This window comes from Ornithodoros turicata, chromosome 7, assembly GCF_037126465.1.
Source record: "Ornithodoros turicata isolate Travis chromosome 7, ASM3712646v1, whole genome shotgun sequence".
NCBI lineage: Eukaryota > Metazoa > Arthropoda > Arachnida > Ixodida > Argasidae > Ornithodoros > Ornithodoros turicata.
In genome coordinates, this window is record NC_088207.1 from 22117345 (window position 1) to 22138967 (window position 21623).

At 46.1% G+C, this 21623-nt stretch overlaps 1 protein-coding gene across 2 annotated transcripts in view; it reads left to right on the plus strand.

Moving 5' to 3' along the window:
• The window catches only part of LOC135399678 (uncharacterized), a 34854-nt gene extending 14201 nt beyond the window's left edge, over positions 1 to 20653 (plus strand). For both annotated transcript variants that reach the window (XM_064631413.1, XM_064631412.1), the window contains exons 10-16: positions 1534 to 1665; positions 6110 to 6348; positions 8702 to 8817; positions 10382 to 10505; positions 11885 to 12055; positions 13521 to 13640; positions 20393 to 20653. In XM_064631413.1, the coding sequence (XP_064487483.1) occupies positions 1534 to 1665; positions 6110 to 6348; positions 8702 to 8817; positions 10382 to 10505; positions 11885 to 12055; positions 13521 to 13640; positions 20393 to 20581 (1091 nt within the window). In that variant the 3' untranslated portion in view covers positions 20582 to 20653. The remainder of the gene's footprint in view (positions 1 to 1533; positions 1666 to 6109; positions 6349 to 8701; positions 8818 to 10381; positions 10506 to 11884; positions 12056 to 13520; positions 13641 to 20392) is intronic.
• The last annotated feature ends 970 nt before the right edge of the window (positions 20654 to 21623 follow it).

A 21623-nucleotide genomic window follows, 5' to 3' on the forward strand; every position in this document is an offset into this window, starting at 1 on the left:
CTTAAGTTAGGTTAGCTTAGGACTGTGTTAGTTTAGGACTTAGCCTAAGTTCTCACGTGGACAGATGGTGAGAGGACAGGAGGAAGGAGTTGGGGACAGGAGGTTAGTACGTGTCCTGGGCGGACTTCAAGGGAAACTGTGCCGACATTCGTCCAAAGTCTGCCAAAAACCCAGGGAAAACCCCAGACATGTGGTACAATACACTAGTGTTGGTCGTAGGGGCTTGTGAGTGTCTATTTGAGTTTGTTTTTTTTTATGCTTCTATATGTGTGATGTTTTCTCAAGATACCAACAAGTTGAAACTACCTATCTGATTGCGATGAGGAATTAAAACGAGGTTGAAGCGTGGTGGCGACAAGATCAAGTTTGATCGCGAGGCGTCAGGATTCGCATGCAACCATGCACTGTCCTTTCACCGGGATACGTGAGAGTAATTAAAAAAAAATTGAAGGATAAAGACTCTCGTTAGGGAACAGGAGATTATGGAAAGCTTCCCGCGCGTGCAGTATCTCAATACGCCCATTTCTCGCAGTGCTGAGTGGGTGCACTCTCAAAAATGAACTTCACCGTATAGCACTCTCCTAGCCAACCACCTCGAATGATATCGTTATGTGCTCTGATTTGTTGAACACAGGAGGCGTACGCCTTTTTTTGTGGCAGTTATGAACAGCATAGTGTCACAAAAAAGTTGTACGCCACCCATTCTAAACAAATCAGGGAAGATAACGATGTCATTGGACATGATGGTTGGCTATATAGGAGCGTGCTATGCGATGAAGTTCATTTTTAGGAGCCTACTGCAAGAAATGGTTCAGCTTATACATGAAAACATAAACCTGAAATGTGCACTCTTAAAAATGAACTTCACCGCAATTGCACGTTCCTAGCCAACCATCATCTCAAATGATATCGTTATCTGCCCTGATTTGTTGAAAACGGGAGGCGTACGCCTTTTCTGTGACACTTACGCTGTTCATAATTGTCACAGAAAAGGCGTACGCCTCCCGTTTTCAACAAATCAGGGCAGATAACGATATCATTCGATATTATGGTTGGCTAGGAGCATGCTATGCGGTGAAGTTCATTTTTAAGAGTGTGCGCGCTGTGATGACTGTGCCATGTGATTTCAACATCTGGAGGCTGGAATGACGGCGTGACTTGCATTTTCCCGTCGTCGCGCTTAACTGCAACTGTTGCATTACGTAATGTCGCTCATGTCAGAGCGTTCTAAAACAGGTCAGCACTGACACATTACTTCGGCAGAAAAATGATGTCCCTAAATAGTGAAGTTTGCTTAGATTCCACATAGCGTGTCCGGTAGCAATTCTTTTATTCCGATGTTTATGTCCGATCCACAGATGTCCGATAACAATTTATTTTATATCGAATGCCACTTACTCAATTATTTTCTTTTCCTTACTTTTTCGTCGCTATTTCCTCGTTCTGTTTCCACTGGACACTACATATATCATTTATGAGTCTCTGCCTCTGTGCGACTGAAATGCTCAGTGCTCCTGATGATATTTTCTCTAGAATCTCGGCCTTTGGTCTGTGTCACCAGTCAACAGGGGAGGCGAGCCACTTACCCGGACGATGGGCTCTGCGATTTCCTCGTATTTCGAGATGTGACGCTCGGCGATGGAGAGTGGGTCTCCGCCACCACCAGTAAGAACTTTTCACCAGGCATTATATTCATACGCTTATCATATTTATTCGATCACATCTTTATGGTGATCTTAAGGGCCCTGGGTGGGGCGTGACATAAGATAGGGGGTTACAAAGGTAATAGCACAAACGTTTGAATGTCTATTCAGCTTGGTTAGTGGCAACAAAAACAGTATACACACTGGTCAATACATTCTCCCGAGTGCTGATCACAGGTAATGACACACGGTAAATTATTCCATCATAATGATCATAAATTGATGGGGCGAATACAGGAATCGGTTAGTGCGAACTGATGAGGCCAGCACTTTGCATTAGTGAGTATGACGGGATGAGAGCCGAGGTGGAGGAATACAGTATATCAGTACAGTACAGTATATCAGGAATACAGTACAGTACAGTATAATAATCGTCGTGACGGATATGAGCACAATAACTTATGAAAGAAAAAATCAGGAGATTTTTTCCTTCGTTCTCCTAGGTCATGCAGGTTGAGTTCTCTTTTAATTTGTGGTAGGCTAGAATACGGTAAATAGTCATTTGCGATGAAACGCGCAGGCTTATTTTTTCCAGACGTACTTTTCCAGCCATACATTTCAGTGTAGTGAGTGTACGTATGTCATAGAGTCTTGTACATAGAATACATGGTCATTTGCACAGCATGCCTTGTCCCTTGATTCGTGTGTCGCCTTTCGTTGGATTCACCTGTAACAGTATCGGCACCAAAGGCACATATAGGATCCCCTTTCCACATTAAACGGATCAAACCTCGCCCAATGATACGAGTCGAATAAATATAATAGACTATTATTTGCATCCATGTGAACCCATGTTCCAGATTTATACCAGCGGAGGCAATGGATACGTAGACATCGCCTGGTAGTGACGTATACGTGAGTTTACACTCCACACTGGACACATGGTCGACACGCTAAGGAATAATTTATTTCGTCCGTCTATTGGCTCAGTAAGCCACTGGTTGCCCGGACACGAAATCGGAAAACAAGGAACGGCGCGATAGTACGACACTACATCAGTTTCACGCCATGCAAGCGTTTGTGCGATTTTGCGCACACTTCAAGTTGGTGGACACAGCGTGTGTGGACAGTGTGCGTGACTGGCTGACTGAGAGTCTTTGTTCAATCATTGGTTTTATTGTAGATAGCCATTTGTGCTTTCCTAAGTGATCTGGAGTTAGCCGGCTCTCGTAATGAGTGCCTATTTCTCCATTTTTTTTTTCTTTTCTAATCAACTCAACTCAACGACACTACATCTCCCGCTATTTTTCGGGAAAATAAGATAAGAATGGACAAGAGAGGAGTACTGTGACAAAAATCTCACTGCTACCGCTATCCCTATTGTTTCCCGTCAAGCCTAAACACGGCCTGCGCCTGGTAGCGAGTGAAAACGCAGGTCAACAACAAAGTATCTGAGTACATAACGAGCCTATGGAAACCGACAAGTGTGAGTAGCCAATTTCACACGAAGATACACGCAGATTCTGGGTGATCGACAGTATACCGGGTCTTATTTTTTCCTATTCGTTACATTTTAGTTATTAAAGGGGCAATAAACAGGTATACGAGGCACACTTTAATAAAATTCACTGTGATACGTTGCTGACGGTGAACGTTTTCAAACAATTGTTGTCGCAAAAAAAACAACAACTAAATAATGGCTCCAAACCGACTGAACATTCACTGCACCCTTTCGCCCTCATGCCCAGCCCTGCCATGTCCTGGAGACAATAGCGATACGTCATTTTGACGTCGCGCATGACCAGCTCCTTAGAAGAATGCGGGACGCTTAGACATTAATTTTGTTGTAATATCGAGAAGTGAGGTCAATTGTAAACATATTCCCACTTGTCAAATCCAAGATAGCTAGTTCAAACCGCACCAAAAACACTCACGTGCGCACTACGTTTTCAGTGCTGTATTGCTCCGCGAGGTCACCGTGATGTTCCCGCAACCGGTTCCCTCGCGAGCTGCAGCTTGTCTCAGTGGGGTCCGTCATTGGGTAGGAGAGCGAGACTTCCCCCAGAGCCTGGAGAACGGTGTTCCTATACGTTGGAACATGGTGACGTGCCCCGGTTCTGAGGATAAGGAAAGACTCGCGCGGATTATGCTCTTTGAATGGCATTGTTTCGTGTGCATATCGTGAGCTACGTCCTTTCATTGAGCATAATAATTGGAGAATGTTCGTCGACCTGTTTTGCGCATTTAAAAAAGTATGCCATGTTTGCAATTGAGTTATACGGCGATGGAGACATCCTATTGGAGAGAGTATTGAACTACTAGACGACTATTTTTACACAAAATTCATTATTTAACTCCTGCAAAACTGAGACAATAGAATGGGACACAATCCTTGTTGATAATAATAGTAATTCGGTTCTTCACGTCGCGAGACAACTGCAAATCCTCGTTGAAAGCCACGAGCAGGGAGGAAAGGAAACACAGGAGCGGCCCCTTGCATGGTTTTCTATGGAGAGCCGGCGTAGCCTCCGCTTGCAGCCGGCGCGCAGGATTGTGGGATAGTCCCGTATACCGCGTGATCGCACACGTGATACAAATAACATGGCGTCCTGCATGGATGAATAGCAAACCGGGCATGGGTCCGCGGGTGAATCTGGTGTTGTCCGGAGGTCAACATAGGAGAATACGCATGTAAATGGTGGTACGGAATTAATTGCGCGGGCTCATAACAAAGCGATCCAAACTGAAAAGAAAGTCACGTGGTGGACAAGGGGTAATGGCGGTTTTGACTCGAATGACCGCCAGTGGATACGTCCTTCGTCCATGGCCACGAGCGCGTTCGCTGAAATATCAATAGCAGAACGTTGCCATGCAAATGAGCCGAAACCAGAACCACGCACCTCAGGAGCGCGTCACCTTCGCAGTCGCCGGCTTGTCTGGGCCGCAAAGAAATTGACCTGACCAGCTTGTCTGCTCGTGCTGCAATCTCCTTCATCGCTCCAAAGCACGAGGTCCTCTGACGCTGTCCTTCCTGCGCTGCTGATACGCGCTTTGTGTTTCCACACATTTCTAATGCGAAATTCGGCAGCGGGTATTTCAGCGCAAGTGCTTGTTTCGGGATTTTATTAAAAGATAGATTGACCTTCAGTGAGAATCGTCACCTTACGTTTGACCGAAAGACCCAAATCAAAGAATGAATTTTGGACAATTAGTAATCCAGGAGCCCGTACTCTCTTCGGGAGAACGTCCTCCAGGACGCATAAACCGCCTATAAAAACGGTTTCTATGCTACTTTCATAGCTTGTTTGTAGAAAAGCTAGCGAATAGCGCCACCATAGACAATGCGCCACCACAAACACAATTTCAACGCATAACATGCTCGTGACCAAGAAGCACTCATTATGATATCGTTATTTTTTTTTCTGATTGTTGAAAACAGCTTTTTCATGTAACACTCTACCTACAGGCAAACTGTTACGAAATTTTCGTGCGCCCCTCGTCCCCAGCAAATGAGGAGGAGCAATATCATTCTAAATGCTGGGCGACCCTGAGCGTGTTATGAGATCAAGTTCGTTTTGTAGAAACTATAACATAAGAAACGTGCTCGTTCAAATCTGAAGAATGGTACCGCACTGGCCTATAGTGATAGATAAAAGTAACGCGGGGATGCTGATACACTAATAAAAAATTCCTTAAGAAGTTGATTGTCGGAGTTCGAATGGGGAATAAAGAAAGCTTCTAGGTCCAGTGGAAGTTTTCCTGTCTTTTTTTTTTTTTTTTAGACTCAACGTTTGCGCAACCTGCTTAGTTGAGAGTTCAGATGGACGCATTCAACGTTCAGTGAAAGGTCTATTTCACTCATCCACAGACAAAGGCGAAACCATTAAGAGAGGACCTAGTGTTTTGCAAATAAAAAGTGACAGTGGCTCATTGGGTCTCTTCAATTAACGGTGGCTCATTCTCTGCGACGCGTCAAACGCATAAGCTTTTAAGATATTTGGTTATCGATTTCAAGCTTAATTTCAGCACCACTAAGCTCTGCACCGAGTGCGCTGTTCGTACTAAACCCTCGGATTACGAAAGCTTTTTTTTTTAATCACCACTTTCATTAAAATAAATTTCGCGCTGCTTTTGGCGACAGGTATACGTTTCAAACGGGATTATTCAAAATGTACAGACAGCCGACACCGGTTAGTGCAACACCGGTTAGTATAACACCGGTTAGTATACCCCCACCGATTAGTGGGGTCGCAAACCCCGCTCCCGTATTCTTGTTTTTCACGCACAAATTGAAAGGGATGCGAATAATGTTCTCATCAACAACGTTTGTTTTGGTCGGATACATCGTTTGTATCGCCTTTATCGAATTGCCGCTTATATCGAACATTTTTCTAGTCTCGTTGATTTCGTTATAACGATGGGTTCTCACTTCCTGCTTATCGCTTGCTGTACTGGTTTCTTTCCAGAAGGAAGATTACGCCCGTTTTTAGACAGATCATCGAGGTCAAACAGGACTGTGTACATGCTGTCATTCCCAGCCAAAATACACCTGGAAGTGAAGTCGTTCTTTCGGACCACCGCCACTTCACTCCATCTCCTTAGGAGGTACCTGAAACGAAATATCCGGGGCTATGGGTTCGCCTTGATTCAGAATGACGCTGATAAATTCGCCGCCGATGCACATCATTACAATGACATTTTTAAGGTAAGCATCTGCCATACGATGCGGTAATTATCCGTAAACGTAACCATATAGCACGCTCCTAGTCAACCATCATTCCGAATGACATCATTCTCTGTCCTGATTTGTTGAAAATGGGGGGAGGCTCCTATCGGTGGCACATTATGCGTGTCTAAGATAGACGTCTGCCCCTCTTTTGAACAAATCGGGACAGATAATGATATAATTCGGAATGGGGTTTAGTTTGAGGGAGCTGTGTGGTGAAATTATTCTGTTTTAACAGTGTACAGTGTTAAACCAGAACTTCACCACATAGCACGATCCTAGCCAACCATCATTCCGAACGATATTCTGTGTCCCTATTTGCCGAAAATGGGGGGAGCGCCTATATCTTGGACACATTATGCATGTCCCAAATAGGCTCCTCCCCCTGTCTTGAAGGAGTCATGACACAGAATGATATCATTCGGAATGGTGGTTGGCTAGGAGCGTGCTATGTGGTGAAGTTCTATTTTAACAGTATAGATGCATTATACAGATGTACTATAGCTCGTCTATGGCTGCTCTGTAGGTTATGCTTAACCCGTTTACATGCCAATTTAAACAACAACTTTATTGTGAGATGATGATGGGGAGTTTCATCGCCAGGGGGCGATACTCTACCCCATTGCTGGTGGCGATGTGGGGAATGAAACAATGAGCCCCGTCACAATAAGGATCGAAGTCCTATAGTGTCCAGCCGAACATGTCAAGTTATAGGTGGCCCTCATCATATTCTGATGCTAATTGTGCACCCACAGTAAATACCGGCGGCATCCGAGGGCGGGCCCCTCCTCCCTCCCCCATAAGCTCAGGTTGTGAGGACCTCACCCCCTTTCATGCAATAAGGACTGCGCAAGATCACCTTTTTTATCAGGCAGATTTGTACAGCATTTTCATGTTCACTTGTATGAATTTTGCTTACTGCAGACATAGTTTCTGTAGTAGCAACGAACGTATTCACTGGTATCATTATTTCCACTCTGAGACAAGACATGTTCGTTAACCTAAATACGACACTAAATATGACTATCCATTATGCTAGAGGAAGACTAGGCACTGCCTAATTATCCGAAGGCCTTCACCGAGTCATTCTGCATCCGGATGCAGCCCACCATCCCCTTCGCTGCACCCAATAGCAACCTGTATTATGCCAGGCACCTTTTACAGTGGTACCTGTTAACGGGAAGGTTCAAAGAGATCGCCGTGTCCGTGTGCCAAAATCCTCCTCGCCTCTCCTCTCTAGTGGGGCGAAAACCAGAGTGGCAGGTGCGCGCACAGGCGTGGCAAGCGCAAGCGGCGCTAGAGAGCGGTATCTGCTTCCGGTGCAAAGAAAGCACTTATTACGCAGTTTTAACACATCAGAAGCGTTCCACACTCTAGAAACAGGCCTTCAACGCATAGTGCACCAACTGCGCACCAACCAATTGCCACGAATGATAGGGTTATCGCTTGTGAATGGAAGACAGAGGGGGCTTACGCATTTTTGTGGCAACATTTTTCAGATATCCGAATTGCCACAAAAAGGCGTACGCCCCGTTTGTTCTTCGAATCACAAGCGATAACCCTGTCATTCGTGGCAATGGTTGTCGCACAGCGCAGAGCGTACAGGGCGGTCCCTTCGCTGTGACCGTACATAAGTTACATACGGTGCAGCCGCAAACCCGACCATAGATCAGTGAGACGCGCTGTCACGAGAGACGCGCTGTGCAGCGACACTGAGTGATCAGTGGCATTGCCGAATGTGTAAAAGCGCCCTCTCGTTGGTGGTATAGCCAAGGTCGTGCGGAAGATTTAGTTTGAACCCGCAATAGGCTTTACTGTCTAAGGTTTTCCCTGCGTTTTGCGGCAGACTTCCCAGACGAATGACGGCACAGTTCGCCCTGAAGTCAGCCGCCGGAAATCGCAACACTTTCCGTGGTCGTCTGTAATTTGTTTTCAGCAGGTGTGGTTCTCTCGCGATACCCCTTGAAGTCATGAACAAAAACGTAAAAGAAGATTCATAACCCCCGTTGTCTGAATATAGTCCAATTGCCGGGAGTGGACATCTTTACTAGACCTGGACAACCCATGCATTCTGGCGAAAAAGAACAAATGGGGGGTGAGGAGACAGCTGGAGCCATGGCACATAAAGAAAACGAAAGAAGCTATCAGTCGACAACCAGGCCCCCTCCCAGAATGCTACGCTCCTCTTCTACGTAAATACCCGGTGACGACCAGGACAGCGTCATTCTGATGATGGGACCCGAATGGGACCCGAAACGTTAACTGTATTTTGTTATGTTTGTTGAAAGCAGGTGCGGTTCAACCTAGTAAAGAACCCCCTTTATATACGTAGGACATTGCGCAAGGAATGAAAACAGCGACGACATCCGGTGGAACCTATTTTATTGGCGTTCTGCTGAGAAGTAAGCGAAGTGCGAAGGTGGAAAACGCTATTAGAAGACTAATGAGGTAAGTTATAGTACGAAGTACCATTTTGCACAGCAGCGCTAGTATGTCACGAGTCAAGTAGGTCACGATGCCACCCCGTTATAGTCCGAGGCTCCAAGGTCCCGTTAGGTCCGACTGGCCGTCCGGGAGAATAGGCCGGGTATGGCCGCTGGTGACCCGCTTTTCCTAGTTGTTGCGGTGCTTTGCATGGGAGCAGGTCCACGTGGCATGGCGCTTTGTAACGGTACCAAGCGACTTTCAGGCAGCGTAACCACATGCGGTAAATGCGCGCGGAACGAGTACGCGAGGCGGAAAATTCTTGCCGCGCTGCCGAGGAGAAGCCGCCTCCGAGTTTCGCTTTCCCTTCATCGCGCAATGGACGATTTTTAGCGGCATGCAGCGCATCGTCGGCCAATCAGGTGGTCAACGTAGTCTGCGTCACGCTTTTGTGTTCTTCCAGCCTCCCACGCAGTCTGCAGCACGTTGACAGCGTCGATATCTTCACCTTCACAGCTTTCGTCTTCTGGTCAATCTACTCACGCCCAGACAGTGCGTAAGGAGCAGACGACATGAATACGCGGAGAGAGAGAGAGAAAGGACAACAGATGGCGCACATCGTGCATATATTTCTTATAGGTTACAATAGTTTAAACGGAACTTCTCAAAAGTTGCTGTTATTCTTCAACACAGGTCTAACAGTAATTAGTAACCAGTCACATGTGCGTTACGTACTACGTGAATGTCACGTGATACCTGTCCGCCAATCCGGGTCTGGCTCCCGCTGTTTTCGTCGGCGAACGTATCCGTTTCGGCGCAATATCACCGGGCGCTGCCATGACGCCCCAACACTGCTGTAATGGCGACCGGGTGGCGTCAGGCAAGATAGCTCCTCTCGAGGAATCTGCCGTATTTGTTGCGCCGCATATCAGTGGGCGCGGGCATGACGCCGCCACACTGCTGTAATGGCGGTCGGGTGACGTTAAGCAAGATGGCTGCTCTCTAGCAAAATGCCGTATAAAACGTCGTCACTGTTCAGTTTTTAGACATGCTCAAAATCGATTAGTACGAAAAGTAGGAAGAACTGAGAGGCGATGACCGGTGTGCGTCATCACACAGCCGAGTTCTATAAGATGTTATCCAAAAAACGTGGTGGTTATATTTCACTCTACGCTTCCTTTAAAAAGGTATTCAAATGCAGGTCACCAGGAGGAGAATAAAGCTTAGGGGACTCTCTTATTTTTCAGAGATAGGAAAGGGTCAGTGAAACGTTCTTACGTCATGGAGAAATTTCGAGGAACGGTTACTTTTTGTTTCTGTGTGATTCGAATAATTGTCCGTTTTCGAAATATCTGCGCCACCGGGCTTGCGACTTCTGCTTCAACCTATACTTTCACTCGATCGCTGGATTGTCCATTTTTCTACAAAGAAATTAGGCACAATTAGGAACAACAAACCGGGCGATAGGTTACAAGTAGAATGCTCCGATGACCTAGGAAACCTTTCGTATATCCGGCTAATCAGTACCTAATAATCGACTTTCGGTTATGCACTACAGCACTGAAAACTGTTCATTTCAATGTTTCAGAGTCGTCAATATATTTATCGGCATCTCGCATACACCCCTTCCTTCCAAGAGTCCGGACTGCTTGGTGCAGCCAATCAGCAGCTGGTCGACCGAACACCTGAACGACAATAGCCTGCAGACCATGGTACAGAAGATATATCGCGCCATTGAACAGTGAATATATCCTAAGGTTTCCCGGGCTTTTCGCCCTGGATTTCAATGTCACCGATGTACTGTCGCTCGTAATGAACATGATTCCAAACATTAGTGACACCTCTCTGGAGGCTGAAAATTCCGTCGAGATTTCATTTATAGAAAAGCACAGAAGGAAATGAAGTAGCTGGCCCTTCTCCGCGTTCTAATTAGTACATATTCACTATCAAGCCTTACTTTTTACAATGGCAGTAATACCTTTGGAAATATCAAAAAGTACAAAGAAATGTATTTCGAACGCTGTTGATCGATTGCTTTTAGTTATTTTATTCGTGAATTAGGGTTCCCTATTTGTACGCTGCAATAGAAATCAGTTTCGAATAAATACGAAGTTAACAGCGTCAGTACCACACTGACACATCAGTCGTTTTGTTAATGGCAAATCATTTCGGTATCATTCAAAGTTTTCGTTTTTTAATACTGGGAGCCCTCAATCCACGGAAGATAAATTATACTTCACGGCTTTCTCACAGATGGAAATGTAATCCCGAACCTGTGTTGACGATCGACACTTGGCAGGCTATTTTCAGATAAGATAATAAAAAAAGGTAAATTATTTCGTCTCCAATGAGGTTTCCTGAAGTAGCATCCAATAGATATTATGTGAAGATTACAAAGAAAAGGGCCAGGTTATGCGATTTTGCTGGCCTCCGAAAGGCATGCGGACCCTACTGGAGATGAAGCTAAGAGAAACCAAGTTGAATATTCAGCAGCGTGAAGCGTTTTAGAAGCGGTACTCCGCGGAGTCTTTCTCACTCATACGCACTCCTGTTGGAAAACATCCAAGAGTACCGCACGCAGCGTTTCCAGATCGGCGAAGAGCGGCTACTGAGACGCGCTTTGAAGGAAAATCCTACGTAAAAACAGAGCAGAGACGGGACACGAAAAAGAAACAAGTGCACACACAGAGCGCTGACTAGCAACTGAAGCTTTGCTTCCCAAAAAGGGGGGGGGGGGGCAAAACCGAAAATAAGAGAGGAACATGGAAGGCGGACAATTAATGTCCTCCTTTCATGTTCTTCTTCTTCTCTCCTATTTGGTTTTGCCCCCCCCCCCTTTGGGAAGTAAAGCTTCAGTTGCTAGTCAGCGCTCTGTGTGTGCACTTGTTTCTGTTTCATGTCCCATCTCTGGGCTGTTTTTACGTAGTTTAGTACCAACTTGCCCAAATCTCGGCCTTAACTCAGGAAAATCCTCCAATCAGAGCTCCTCCCTTCCGTCTTTCCATCCACAGTCTCCTAGCTCGCCTCGGTCAACTTCATACCACTAGTTCACTGCCAGCTACACAGCTTACGACTACGTTTTACTTTTTAGGATGCTGCCGTTGGCATGATTGGACGAGTGAAAACTAAGAACGCAACCGTGTTCGCCTTATCTTCGTCCATGGGAGTGTTGAGGTACAAGATCCATCCAGGCAGCAACAAGGGTATTGAGGGCATCTGGAACGTCCGATGCACAGACGTCGCCCTGGAACCATTTCCAAATGTACGTGCTGATTTTGAAACACCAGAGATGCTAGGTGTGTTAAGAAACGAACGGGAATTTTTCTGCAGCGTGATCTGACAAAAGAGGACATGTAAACGTTCACAAATATAAGCCGGACATCTCAGGAATACTGGTCACCAAATGTAGAGGAGGTGGAGTTCCTCTACAACTGCAAGCGGATACGTGTAGTAGTACTGCTCTATTTCACTCTCTGTTTGTGGATATGCATATGGCTACAGATGGTGTGCAATAACGTCCAAACTACTACTGCCTAGCGAGCGACCTCTGGCGACGTTTTCGTGCACCACGCCTGTTAGGTTGCCCTCTACCGTGTAGGTGAAGTGCGCCCAATTAATGACGTCGCTCTTATTTCAAAAGGGAGCAGACAGTCCCCTCCACAAGTTTTATGACCCTGATACTGTCGAAGAGGCCATAAATTTAGCGGCATCATAGAGATCCATGGAATATCATGGAGGGAACGGAGTGCTGGTAACACAGGGGCTCTCGCTCACTTTCGACAGTCGCACGCAGGAGAGGACGAACGGGCCATAGGCTTTACCAGTCTGAGTTGTTCATTGTGGACACGAATATCCAAGTGGCGGTCAAAGCAATATTTGCGTGATACTTGATGCACAATACTCGTGCATGTACTTCCGTATCAATACCAGAAAGACCGGAGTTTACGCCATTCATGCACGAAAGCTATACGCAATTGAGACCCCCAAGCTGGCCATCCATCTGTTCAGCTTTTATTGGAATTAGAGTCCCATAGACATTCTTCTTTCAGGACTTCACCCTGGTGATCCGAAAAAGCAAGATATGTAGCAGTTGCTCCGTCATTGATCAAGCAACGGTGTTATTTTCATCAGTGATAATTGTTCCCGAAAATTCGTTCATTATCAACCAATGTGGCGGTGCTCATAATCACACTGATATTGCAACATAAGACCCGGTCGTACACTACGAAGAGCCAGTACGCCTGACAGAATCCTCACTCGGATCTTTGTCGCTCTGTCCGACACGTCTTCCCGCTCTAGTCTTCCAGTATGGCCACTCTTCTTACGAACGCCGCCGTTTGCTTATCTTGTCGTTTTTGGTTCAGACTTGTTTAATCGAAGCCACAGCGGTCAATAATAATAATAATGGCAATAATAAAAATGTGCGCTTTACTATCGTTCTGTGGACATCGCTGTCTGTATAGCGAGTAAAGGGCTGTTTTTACTCCAACGGCAAACAACGTAGCTCGTGCAGTGTGCTCGTGCAGTGTGCTCGTGCCAAAGCACGCTGATTGACTGTGCTCATTCTCTGCACCACTCCAGTCATCCTTGTTGCGCGCGCTTGGTCGTCGAGGTTACGATGGAGTATAAACAGCCCTTAAGCATCGAGAGAGCAAGTGTTTTTGCGTCTCCCTTTCGTTTAGTGTAACCTTTAGTATCAATATGTATTTCTCTCTGTTGGGTTCCAGGAGTGTAGTACGCGTGCGACCTTTGGCAGCATTGGTACTGGCGACTACATCGTGTACGATTTTAATAAGGCCAAAAACACGTGGAGGTCTTACGAAACCGTGGACAGCCTCCGCGTAAAGGTGAGCATATATATACTATTTGTATGCATGAATGTACAGCTCCGGTCAACCTTAATAATAACACTGGAAAAAAATCGGTCTGATTTCCCAGCGCGATAACAGCCACCCTTGGCGAACTGGGGGAATGTTAAGTGAACAAAATCCTTGCGTTAAACGAACTGAATAATTTTGTTCAATTAAGATTTCCTCATATCCCCAATGGTTGCTGTAATCGCGCTCGGGAACGAGACCACATTTTTTCTAGTGTTATTATTAAGGTTGACCGGAGCTGTACAATGCCGAAAAATGACGGTTTAATCAAATAATCCACACGGAACTTGGTATTCGTACGGGGCAAGGTACTTGTACTCATCGCAGAAGGGAAAGGTGACATACCGGTACTACTATAGCGTATAACCAGAATGTTAATTTGCTGCAATAGGTCTCAGAACGGTCAAGCGATGCGAGATCATTACAGATGAATGATTCTCGTTCCGCATATTCAAGTACGTACACTTGCGTTTCAAGCGTGATGTAAAAGGCACGGACAGTGTCATTTCCTTGAGCATGTGGAGGTGGTATAGGGCCAAAAAACACAACCAGGCAAGACTCTGTCCCTGCCACATCCTCATGCTCAAGGAAATTGTATCGTCCATGTCGATGCTTTGTTCATCGTGCATAGCATACCAAGGGTAGCTCGGTTTCGAACAGTGTTATTTAGGTTGTAACAATTACATCGTATTCAACAAGCCGCCATCATGTGAAGTTGGAGACATGTTGTCCAGGACTCCAGGTCACGTTGATATCCCACAGTATACATCTGTTGGTGTATATGTTGATATTTCATATCCCTCATTGTGAATACGGCAATAACTCTCAGACATTCCCCTTTTGCTGAGCAACGAGGAGAAGTGGGCCTTTTCGTACAGTGCTGGACAAAAGTTTATGGAACACGCTCCGGCGCATTTTTTCGTCAGAGTAACACGCTAGCTGTACGGACTTAGACATATGCCTATAGGTAACCCAGTCACCTTTGTTTGTAAGTACGTATGGTAGCATTCGCTGCTAGCGTGCCACTCTTAGGAAGGAATGTGCCAGAGCGTGTTCCGTAAACTTTTGTCCAGCACTGTACGAGACCATAGTTTTAAACCGCTACTGGGACAAGGACTACACAACACGTAGGCGCTACTTCCAACAACGTCCTTGCTTCAGCAGCACTTTAGAACTATTACCCTTTAGCTGGTTTCGAGAAACTTCGAGCCAGATTATCTGGAAACTGATATTTGTGAATAGGTGCGTCTGAAGTAGGGGGCTGCTACGGTGGGTGAACTGTCGCCGTGGGTGGCTTCACAATGAACTGTGTGCAACAGAAAGTGCGGATTGAAATCTCACTCAGTCCGACTGCGTGCGAAGTCCAGATTAAAGAGACTTTGGGGCTTTCTGTACCCACGAAGCTATCAGAGCATCGCACACGGTCGAAGCTCTGTCTCACGCTGCATCTCCTCGTGCAGCGTGAGAGGAGAACGATATGACACCCTTGGCTATGTCAGATCGTTCAGATGCCACTCTTCCGATAAGTTTATTGCATAATTCCGCTGCTACGTGCATTAAATGCTTTAAAGGGACGGTCGCATCTGTTCCAGTCCATTTCGAAACTACAATGTTATTTTATTTCTCCTGGACATTGGGGACATTGGGGCTTTCAGTACTCACGAAGCTATCAGATATCCACGAAGCTTCGCACACGGTCGAAGCTCTGTCTCACGCTGTAGCTCTTCGTGCAGCGTGAGAGGAAAATGAGAGGAGAACGATATGACAACCTTGGCTATGTCGGATGCCACTTTTCCGATAAGTTTATTGCATAATTCCGCTGCTACGTGCATTAAATGCTTTAAAGGGACGGTCGCATCTGTTCCAGTCCATTTCGGAACTACAATTTTATTTTATTTCTCCTGGACATTGGGGACATTGGGGCTTTCAGTACCCACGAAGCTATCAGATATCCACGAAGCTTCGCACACGGTCGAAGCTCTGCGAACACGGTCGAGGCTCTGTCTCACGCTGCATCTCCTCGTGCAAACCTCTAACTCCTCTGCAAACTGTTAAGACCCCCGCGCGGAAGTACAGGAAAGTGATAAAGTGAGTGAACCTTTTCTGCGGCATGCGCTTGTCTCAAAGCAACGGCAGAGAGATTCAAGCTTTGCAGGCAGCAATCACCAATAAAAAAAATCCCCTAGTTTCACTGTATTTCTGACGCTGCTGCCATGAAGAGGAAGTCTTCCACTTCTACTTCCGCGCTTGGGGCTATTACAAATAGTCAATAAAGTGAAAAAATAATCTGCACACGGATCCTAACAGGGACATGAACAATATCCCTGATTATGTTAAGCCGGGGAGGGGGGGGGCATGTTGACCAGAATACCTTGCACTATTTTATCTTAATGTTCCGACCCATTAACATTATGTTTCCTACGAAGATAGCTTCGTTGCTGGCACAGAAGAAGCTTTCTGCTATTTTTACCGCTTCAACGACACCTGGCCTAGTCAGTGACTGAAAGGAGTAGCTGTTGAGCTCAATTAACCCGTATGGTGCGCATCAGTAGCAACTACTAAAGCACAGCGGTCCTTGCGCTGTAGTCACGAGATATGATAATGACCACTCTGCGACTAAAGTCAACAAGTCATCTGGAGCCTGAATGTTATCCTCGTTGTTCTGTGTCCCGTGCGAGCGTAATGACGCATTCCATTGGCAGAGCCGGGTCAGTTTTACCTCGTGGACGGGCAAAATGGTAGGAGCGGGGCATGAATGTTTCATCGGTGGAGCATGGGCAAAAAAGTTGCTCCAAGGAGGAATAGTTTTTCACCTAGCGGATAACTGAACGGACCCAGCGGATTTTTCACTGAGCCCATTAGCGGAGCACGACAGAGAAAAGGGGACATGCGCGTGTAATCCGCCATTTGAGAAAAGATGACAAGACGGTAGCGGGCTTAGCGGGAATTTGCCGAAGCAAAGTGGTAGGCACGTGAAGCAGAAGCTAGCGTTCGAAGCAGGGCCAGTAGGGTGCTGCAACGAGCAGCACTGGCCCGAAAACCCGAGCCGATGAGGTACAGTTTTTTTTTTTTTTTTTTTTTTTTTCGTGTTTGGGAACGCTCTCCACACCAGAAAACCGGAACCCGCAGGCTGGGTTCCGATCCCACAGTTCTTTGGCCTTTGGCCGCGGTCCAGGCTCCGGTTAGACCCACGACACTTGTCCTGAACTTTGACCTGAGCTCTTTGCTGCACAGTCTTGATCCGTAGTCTGGTACACAAGTGTTACGCGTGAAACAGAATTTTCAATAGATTCAATTCAATTTCTGTGGTACCTTATTGACCTGCATTATTCAGCAACACAAAGGCAATACGGGCTTTTTCACTTTTATTTCCTAACGATACACACATATTATGATACCTCAGACGATATCACGACACAACAGACCAAATGGCCTTTTCTCGTGTACTGACTCGGCACATTCGCACCTTCGTTTACCAGCTGCCCCATCCCTTTTTTCCTGTGATTGAAAACTGCCGGGCACAACTGCAATCATGCGAAACTGCAGAAGTACAAACAACATTTATTGTCCCCAACGTTGGTAAGCCACCGTAAAAATCGTCGCGCACTGTCTACATCACTCCTTGGGCATCTGAATTGCAACATACGGTTTATGCAGTTCCTCATCGGTGGCTGGCATAAAAAGTGGCCAGTGCTTTAGAAAGTCGCACATTGCTGTTATCTAGCAGCTCGCTGACATGAATGTTGCAACTAGGGTAAGGTGGGGCAAGATGAGACACGGGGCAATACCCGACATTTTTTGCTCGACGCCGCCTGTCTCAGAGAGGCGCTGCTCCATGCGCATGAACTCACAAGTACCTCTGCACGTTCGCTTTATTGCACGTGAGAATTGTCCGGATTGGTGTTTGCGTTCAAGAGGAAACAAAAATCTCACTTCTGCCTGAAATGTAAAGACCCGCAAAAAAGGCAAGATTTTTCCTAGTCCTCTTTCTTGTCATCTGTGCAGCCGTGTTTCGCAGGTTTATTCTGTCAATGTAAGTCTGCATCCTATTTCTTTATTCATTCACCTAGACATATGCAAAATACGGGCGCTTATTGTTATCCGGTGTTGAACAGGAAAAATAATGCATCCGATGATAGGCACGGCCTAGACGCGACAATTAAATACAATTTAAATTCGATGGTATTAAAATTAAATGTAATTTAGAAACTGATCAGTCAATTATTAGGTGGCTTTATGTTTGTTCCTCGGGTATTCCTCTTTTGCATACTGCCTAGAATTTTCCAGCAATTTTTCCTGTTTGCTAGGATATTTCCAGCAAAGCAGAAGCGCACGCGAAAGCGAGCGACCAGAGACGCATCAGGCTGGCGGTGTCTTGTTTGTAAACAACGGTGGAGCGAAATAGTACAGGGTTCTGTGTGGTTTTATTGAACATCATGTTGACGGTGGGCTCAAGGGGGTTGCGTAGAGGCCTACGGGCTTTACTTTGTCTGCTGGGATTGCAAAAACTAATTTGCATAGTTCATTAGCACTTCGTGTCCCATCCCAAGCAGCACACAATGTTGGGCCCATATTGGCCGGTCGTTGGCGATACGGGTCCAATATGGGACCCGTTTCGCCAGTATGGGGAAAATCCTGGCAATATGGGCCCCACATTGCCCGGTTTGAGCCAATATAGGGAAAATGCTGCCAAAATGGGCCTCATATTGCCCGTGTACGCCTCATATTGAAGCGTGTGAAATGCCCACTTCAATACGTCGTTACATCCAACAACTTCCCACAGATGATACACATTGTTCGAAACAGTCAACATACGTGTCAATCTCATTGCATTCACTAGAACTCATCAAATCAACTTTCCACTTTCTGGAAACAGCCGGCATCTTGCTTCGTGATGCCAATGCCAATGCGTCCTACAACTAACGCGCATGCGCGACAGTCGGATCGTGCCGTGCCTACTTTACCTCGTAAACTGAACTAGTGTCGGAGTTACGACGCTGCATTTGCTGAGATTGTTTCACAAAACGTACTGAAAGTTATGTTTGTAGAGAAGCATGTCCTGCATTTCGAGTGCACCGAGTGGTCCCAAAATTATATTGGTTCGAAGAGGCTTCCAATGGACTTCTCTGTGAGAAGCAATATAACTTTTAAAAACTAATTCAACACTGTCACCTTTATCTGTCATCTTTATAATTCAACATTCTCATTCAGATATGCTGTACTATCCTCACGGGCTTTGGTGCAAACTTTGGTACATGGCACATTTGGTAGGCGAAGTTTGGTACCTCTTGATTGGGAACCGCGCAAATCCCGTATCAGTCCGGTTTAGTAGCCGGGCTGAAATGCATAGTGGAGCACACAGCAACACGGAATATCAGCGATACTCCATTTGTGTTGGTATACGAACGTCAAACATGCAGATGGACCGAAAATAGCGCCGACGAAAAATGAAACCACAAGAAAAGCATACACATCGCGAGTGTTGTCCGGACGACGGCACGGGGCGCCAATGATTGGTTAGAAAAGCGCGGGCGAACGGAGCGGTCGAGGTGACGAGAGGGTCTCGTCTCCGTAAGCAATGAGCTAGAAGTGTCGCGACTTCTAAATGTCAATGGGCTTTACTTAACTATAGCCTAAGCCTATAGCAGGCTATGCGCTGACGTGGTGCAACCTGTTGAGGACGCACGCAACGCAGCACACACACACAGCACGCGAAGTCCAGCTCAGCAGTAACACAGAAGTGACGTTGGCTTTCTGGTCATGACGACTGCAGTGTGTGACGGCACTGGGAGCAGTATGATGGGACAAAGAGAGCCAGATGTTCCTGAAGATGGCAAATATTTAAACCAAAATACGTTTCATTAGTGATTCGTAATCTTAATCAAACAATCACGTGGTTTGTGTAAAGGGAATTGCCTCAGGACGAGAGCCGCCGATATTTTGAACAAAGACTGTTCTTCTGGGCACAGTGGACACAGTCTAGGCACAGAACAGTCTCTCCGAAATATCGACGGCTCTCGTCCTGAGGCAATTCCCTTCATACTTCCCAGCCTGTTCGCTCATGGGCGTTCCCAGGATTTTTTCCAAGGGGGCAAGCGTGCAGCGCCCCGCCCGCCTTTTTTGTTCTGGAGGCTGAGGCAGGTGTTCCAGACTGCGCGGGTGTTTAGAGGTTCCTATTACGACATCTGAGAATAATCATGACTAAAGACAGGACTTTTTCACAAGCGACCTTGGAGCTCCAAGGGGGGCTACGACCCCTTGTTCCCCCCCCTCTCGGTACGCCCATGGGTTCGCTAGATTTCTACCGATTTACAATCACTTGATATCTGTTCGTCAATCCGAAGTGGCCTCCGTTTGAGTTAAACCAAGCCGCCCGCCGTTGACGTGCATACATTGATGAAACGTAGATACCTCGCCAGTTATAGTGACGGGCACCACATGGTGTTATTGTTGCACTCAAGCAATATTTGCATCAAACGTACGTACAAGCTGCTACAAAATAGTGCACGTGACACAACGCGATATGGCATCGCAAATCGGGGAGAAATTGAATGGCTTAGTTTGAATTGAATTGCGGGGAGAAATTGAATTGCCTGAATTGAATTGAATTGCGGGGAGAAATTGAACTGAATTTGAATTGGCCCTCAGCTGATTCGGGAGGGAATGATCTGGGGGAGTCTGGTTTAACCCAATAAAGTGAGAGCATGTGCGTATTGTTTCAGATCGAAAAGGTTTTCGAAGAACTTCATCCAACTCATAAAGATTCTTTAGGATGGGCTCTTTACGACGTAGACCTGGAGGATCAGAAAGGGGCATGCAATCTTTTCTTTCCAACCAACTATCAGGGAAACCTCAACACTCGAATCATGTGGGTGAAGGAGTTTCTTCGGGACAAAAGAACTGCCCGTTAATCATACTGAACATATCGAGAATATATCGCATTAGCTCAGTTCAGCTGGCTGGAAATAAAATTGAATCAATGATTTGACTCTGTATAGAATTACTCTTCCTTACTAGCATAGTTTGTGGAATTTCGAATAATAAAGTACAAACATATCACGTGAGAAGTTATGATGAAGGCACTGTTTACGAAGCCTGCGAAATACCTGTGGTAGAAGAGTAGCTGAGTCTGAACGTGGTAGCGACAACTCTCAAGGTAGCTCATCACTCGCACATTCGCTCAATGATACCGATTACCTGACGATGATTACAGAATACTTGAGCAGAGATGTTGCTAAAACTCTTGCTTTGCAGCGTCAGGTGATAGCGCATCTACATTCAATGATAAAACTGACGTGCTATGGGTCACCAACGTTGCGGTTCACCAACAGACACCTCTATCACCTTGGACCCCTATATCATACTGCTCAAACATTTTGAGTTCACGTGGAGTTGGAGGAGCAGGGTATCATTGATATATTGAGGATCCGGTTCTATAAATCGTGTCCACGTTAGCCACAGAAGACTTAATGCATACACATATGCATCCACTCTTTCACACAAGAAGCAGACAGTAGCGATCTAAAAATTCATACACCGCCCTGTATGACCTACCGCACAGGGTCTCCAAAGAGGACATTTTCAATTCAATCTTTTACAGCCTCAGAAATAGACACGAGTGGGACAGGGTCGCTCACCATGAAAAACGATAGTGTAAAATCTGTCTACTCAGGATACATAGCATCTGTTCCGGAGCTACAAAACTATATTTGGACCAACTCAATGATTGCACTAAACACTGGATACACGGATATCCAGCACGCTGGATACCCTTCCTTTTGTACTAAACCGAGTGGAGGAAATACACCAAAATGTCGGAAAAGACAACTGGCAATATGTACCGACGTACGTCAACCCTGCGAACATATTAACCAGAGCCATCTCCCTGAGACAAGTTGTCATGGAAAGAACCGTCACGGTTGCAAGCGCCGCCAACGCGTCGCCAACACGTGG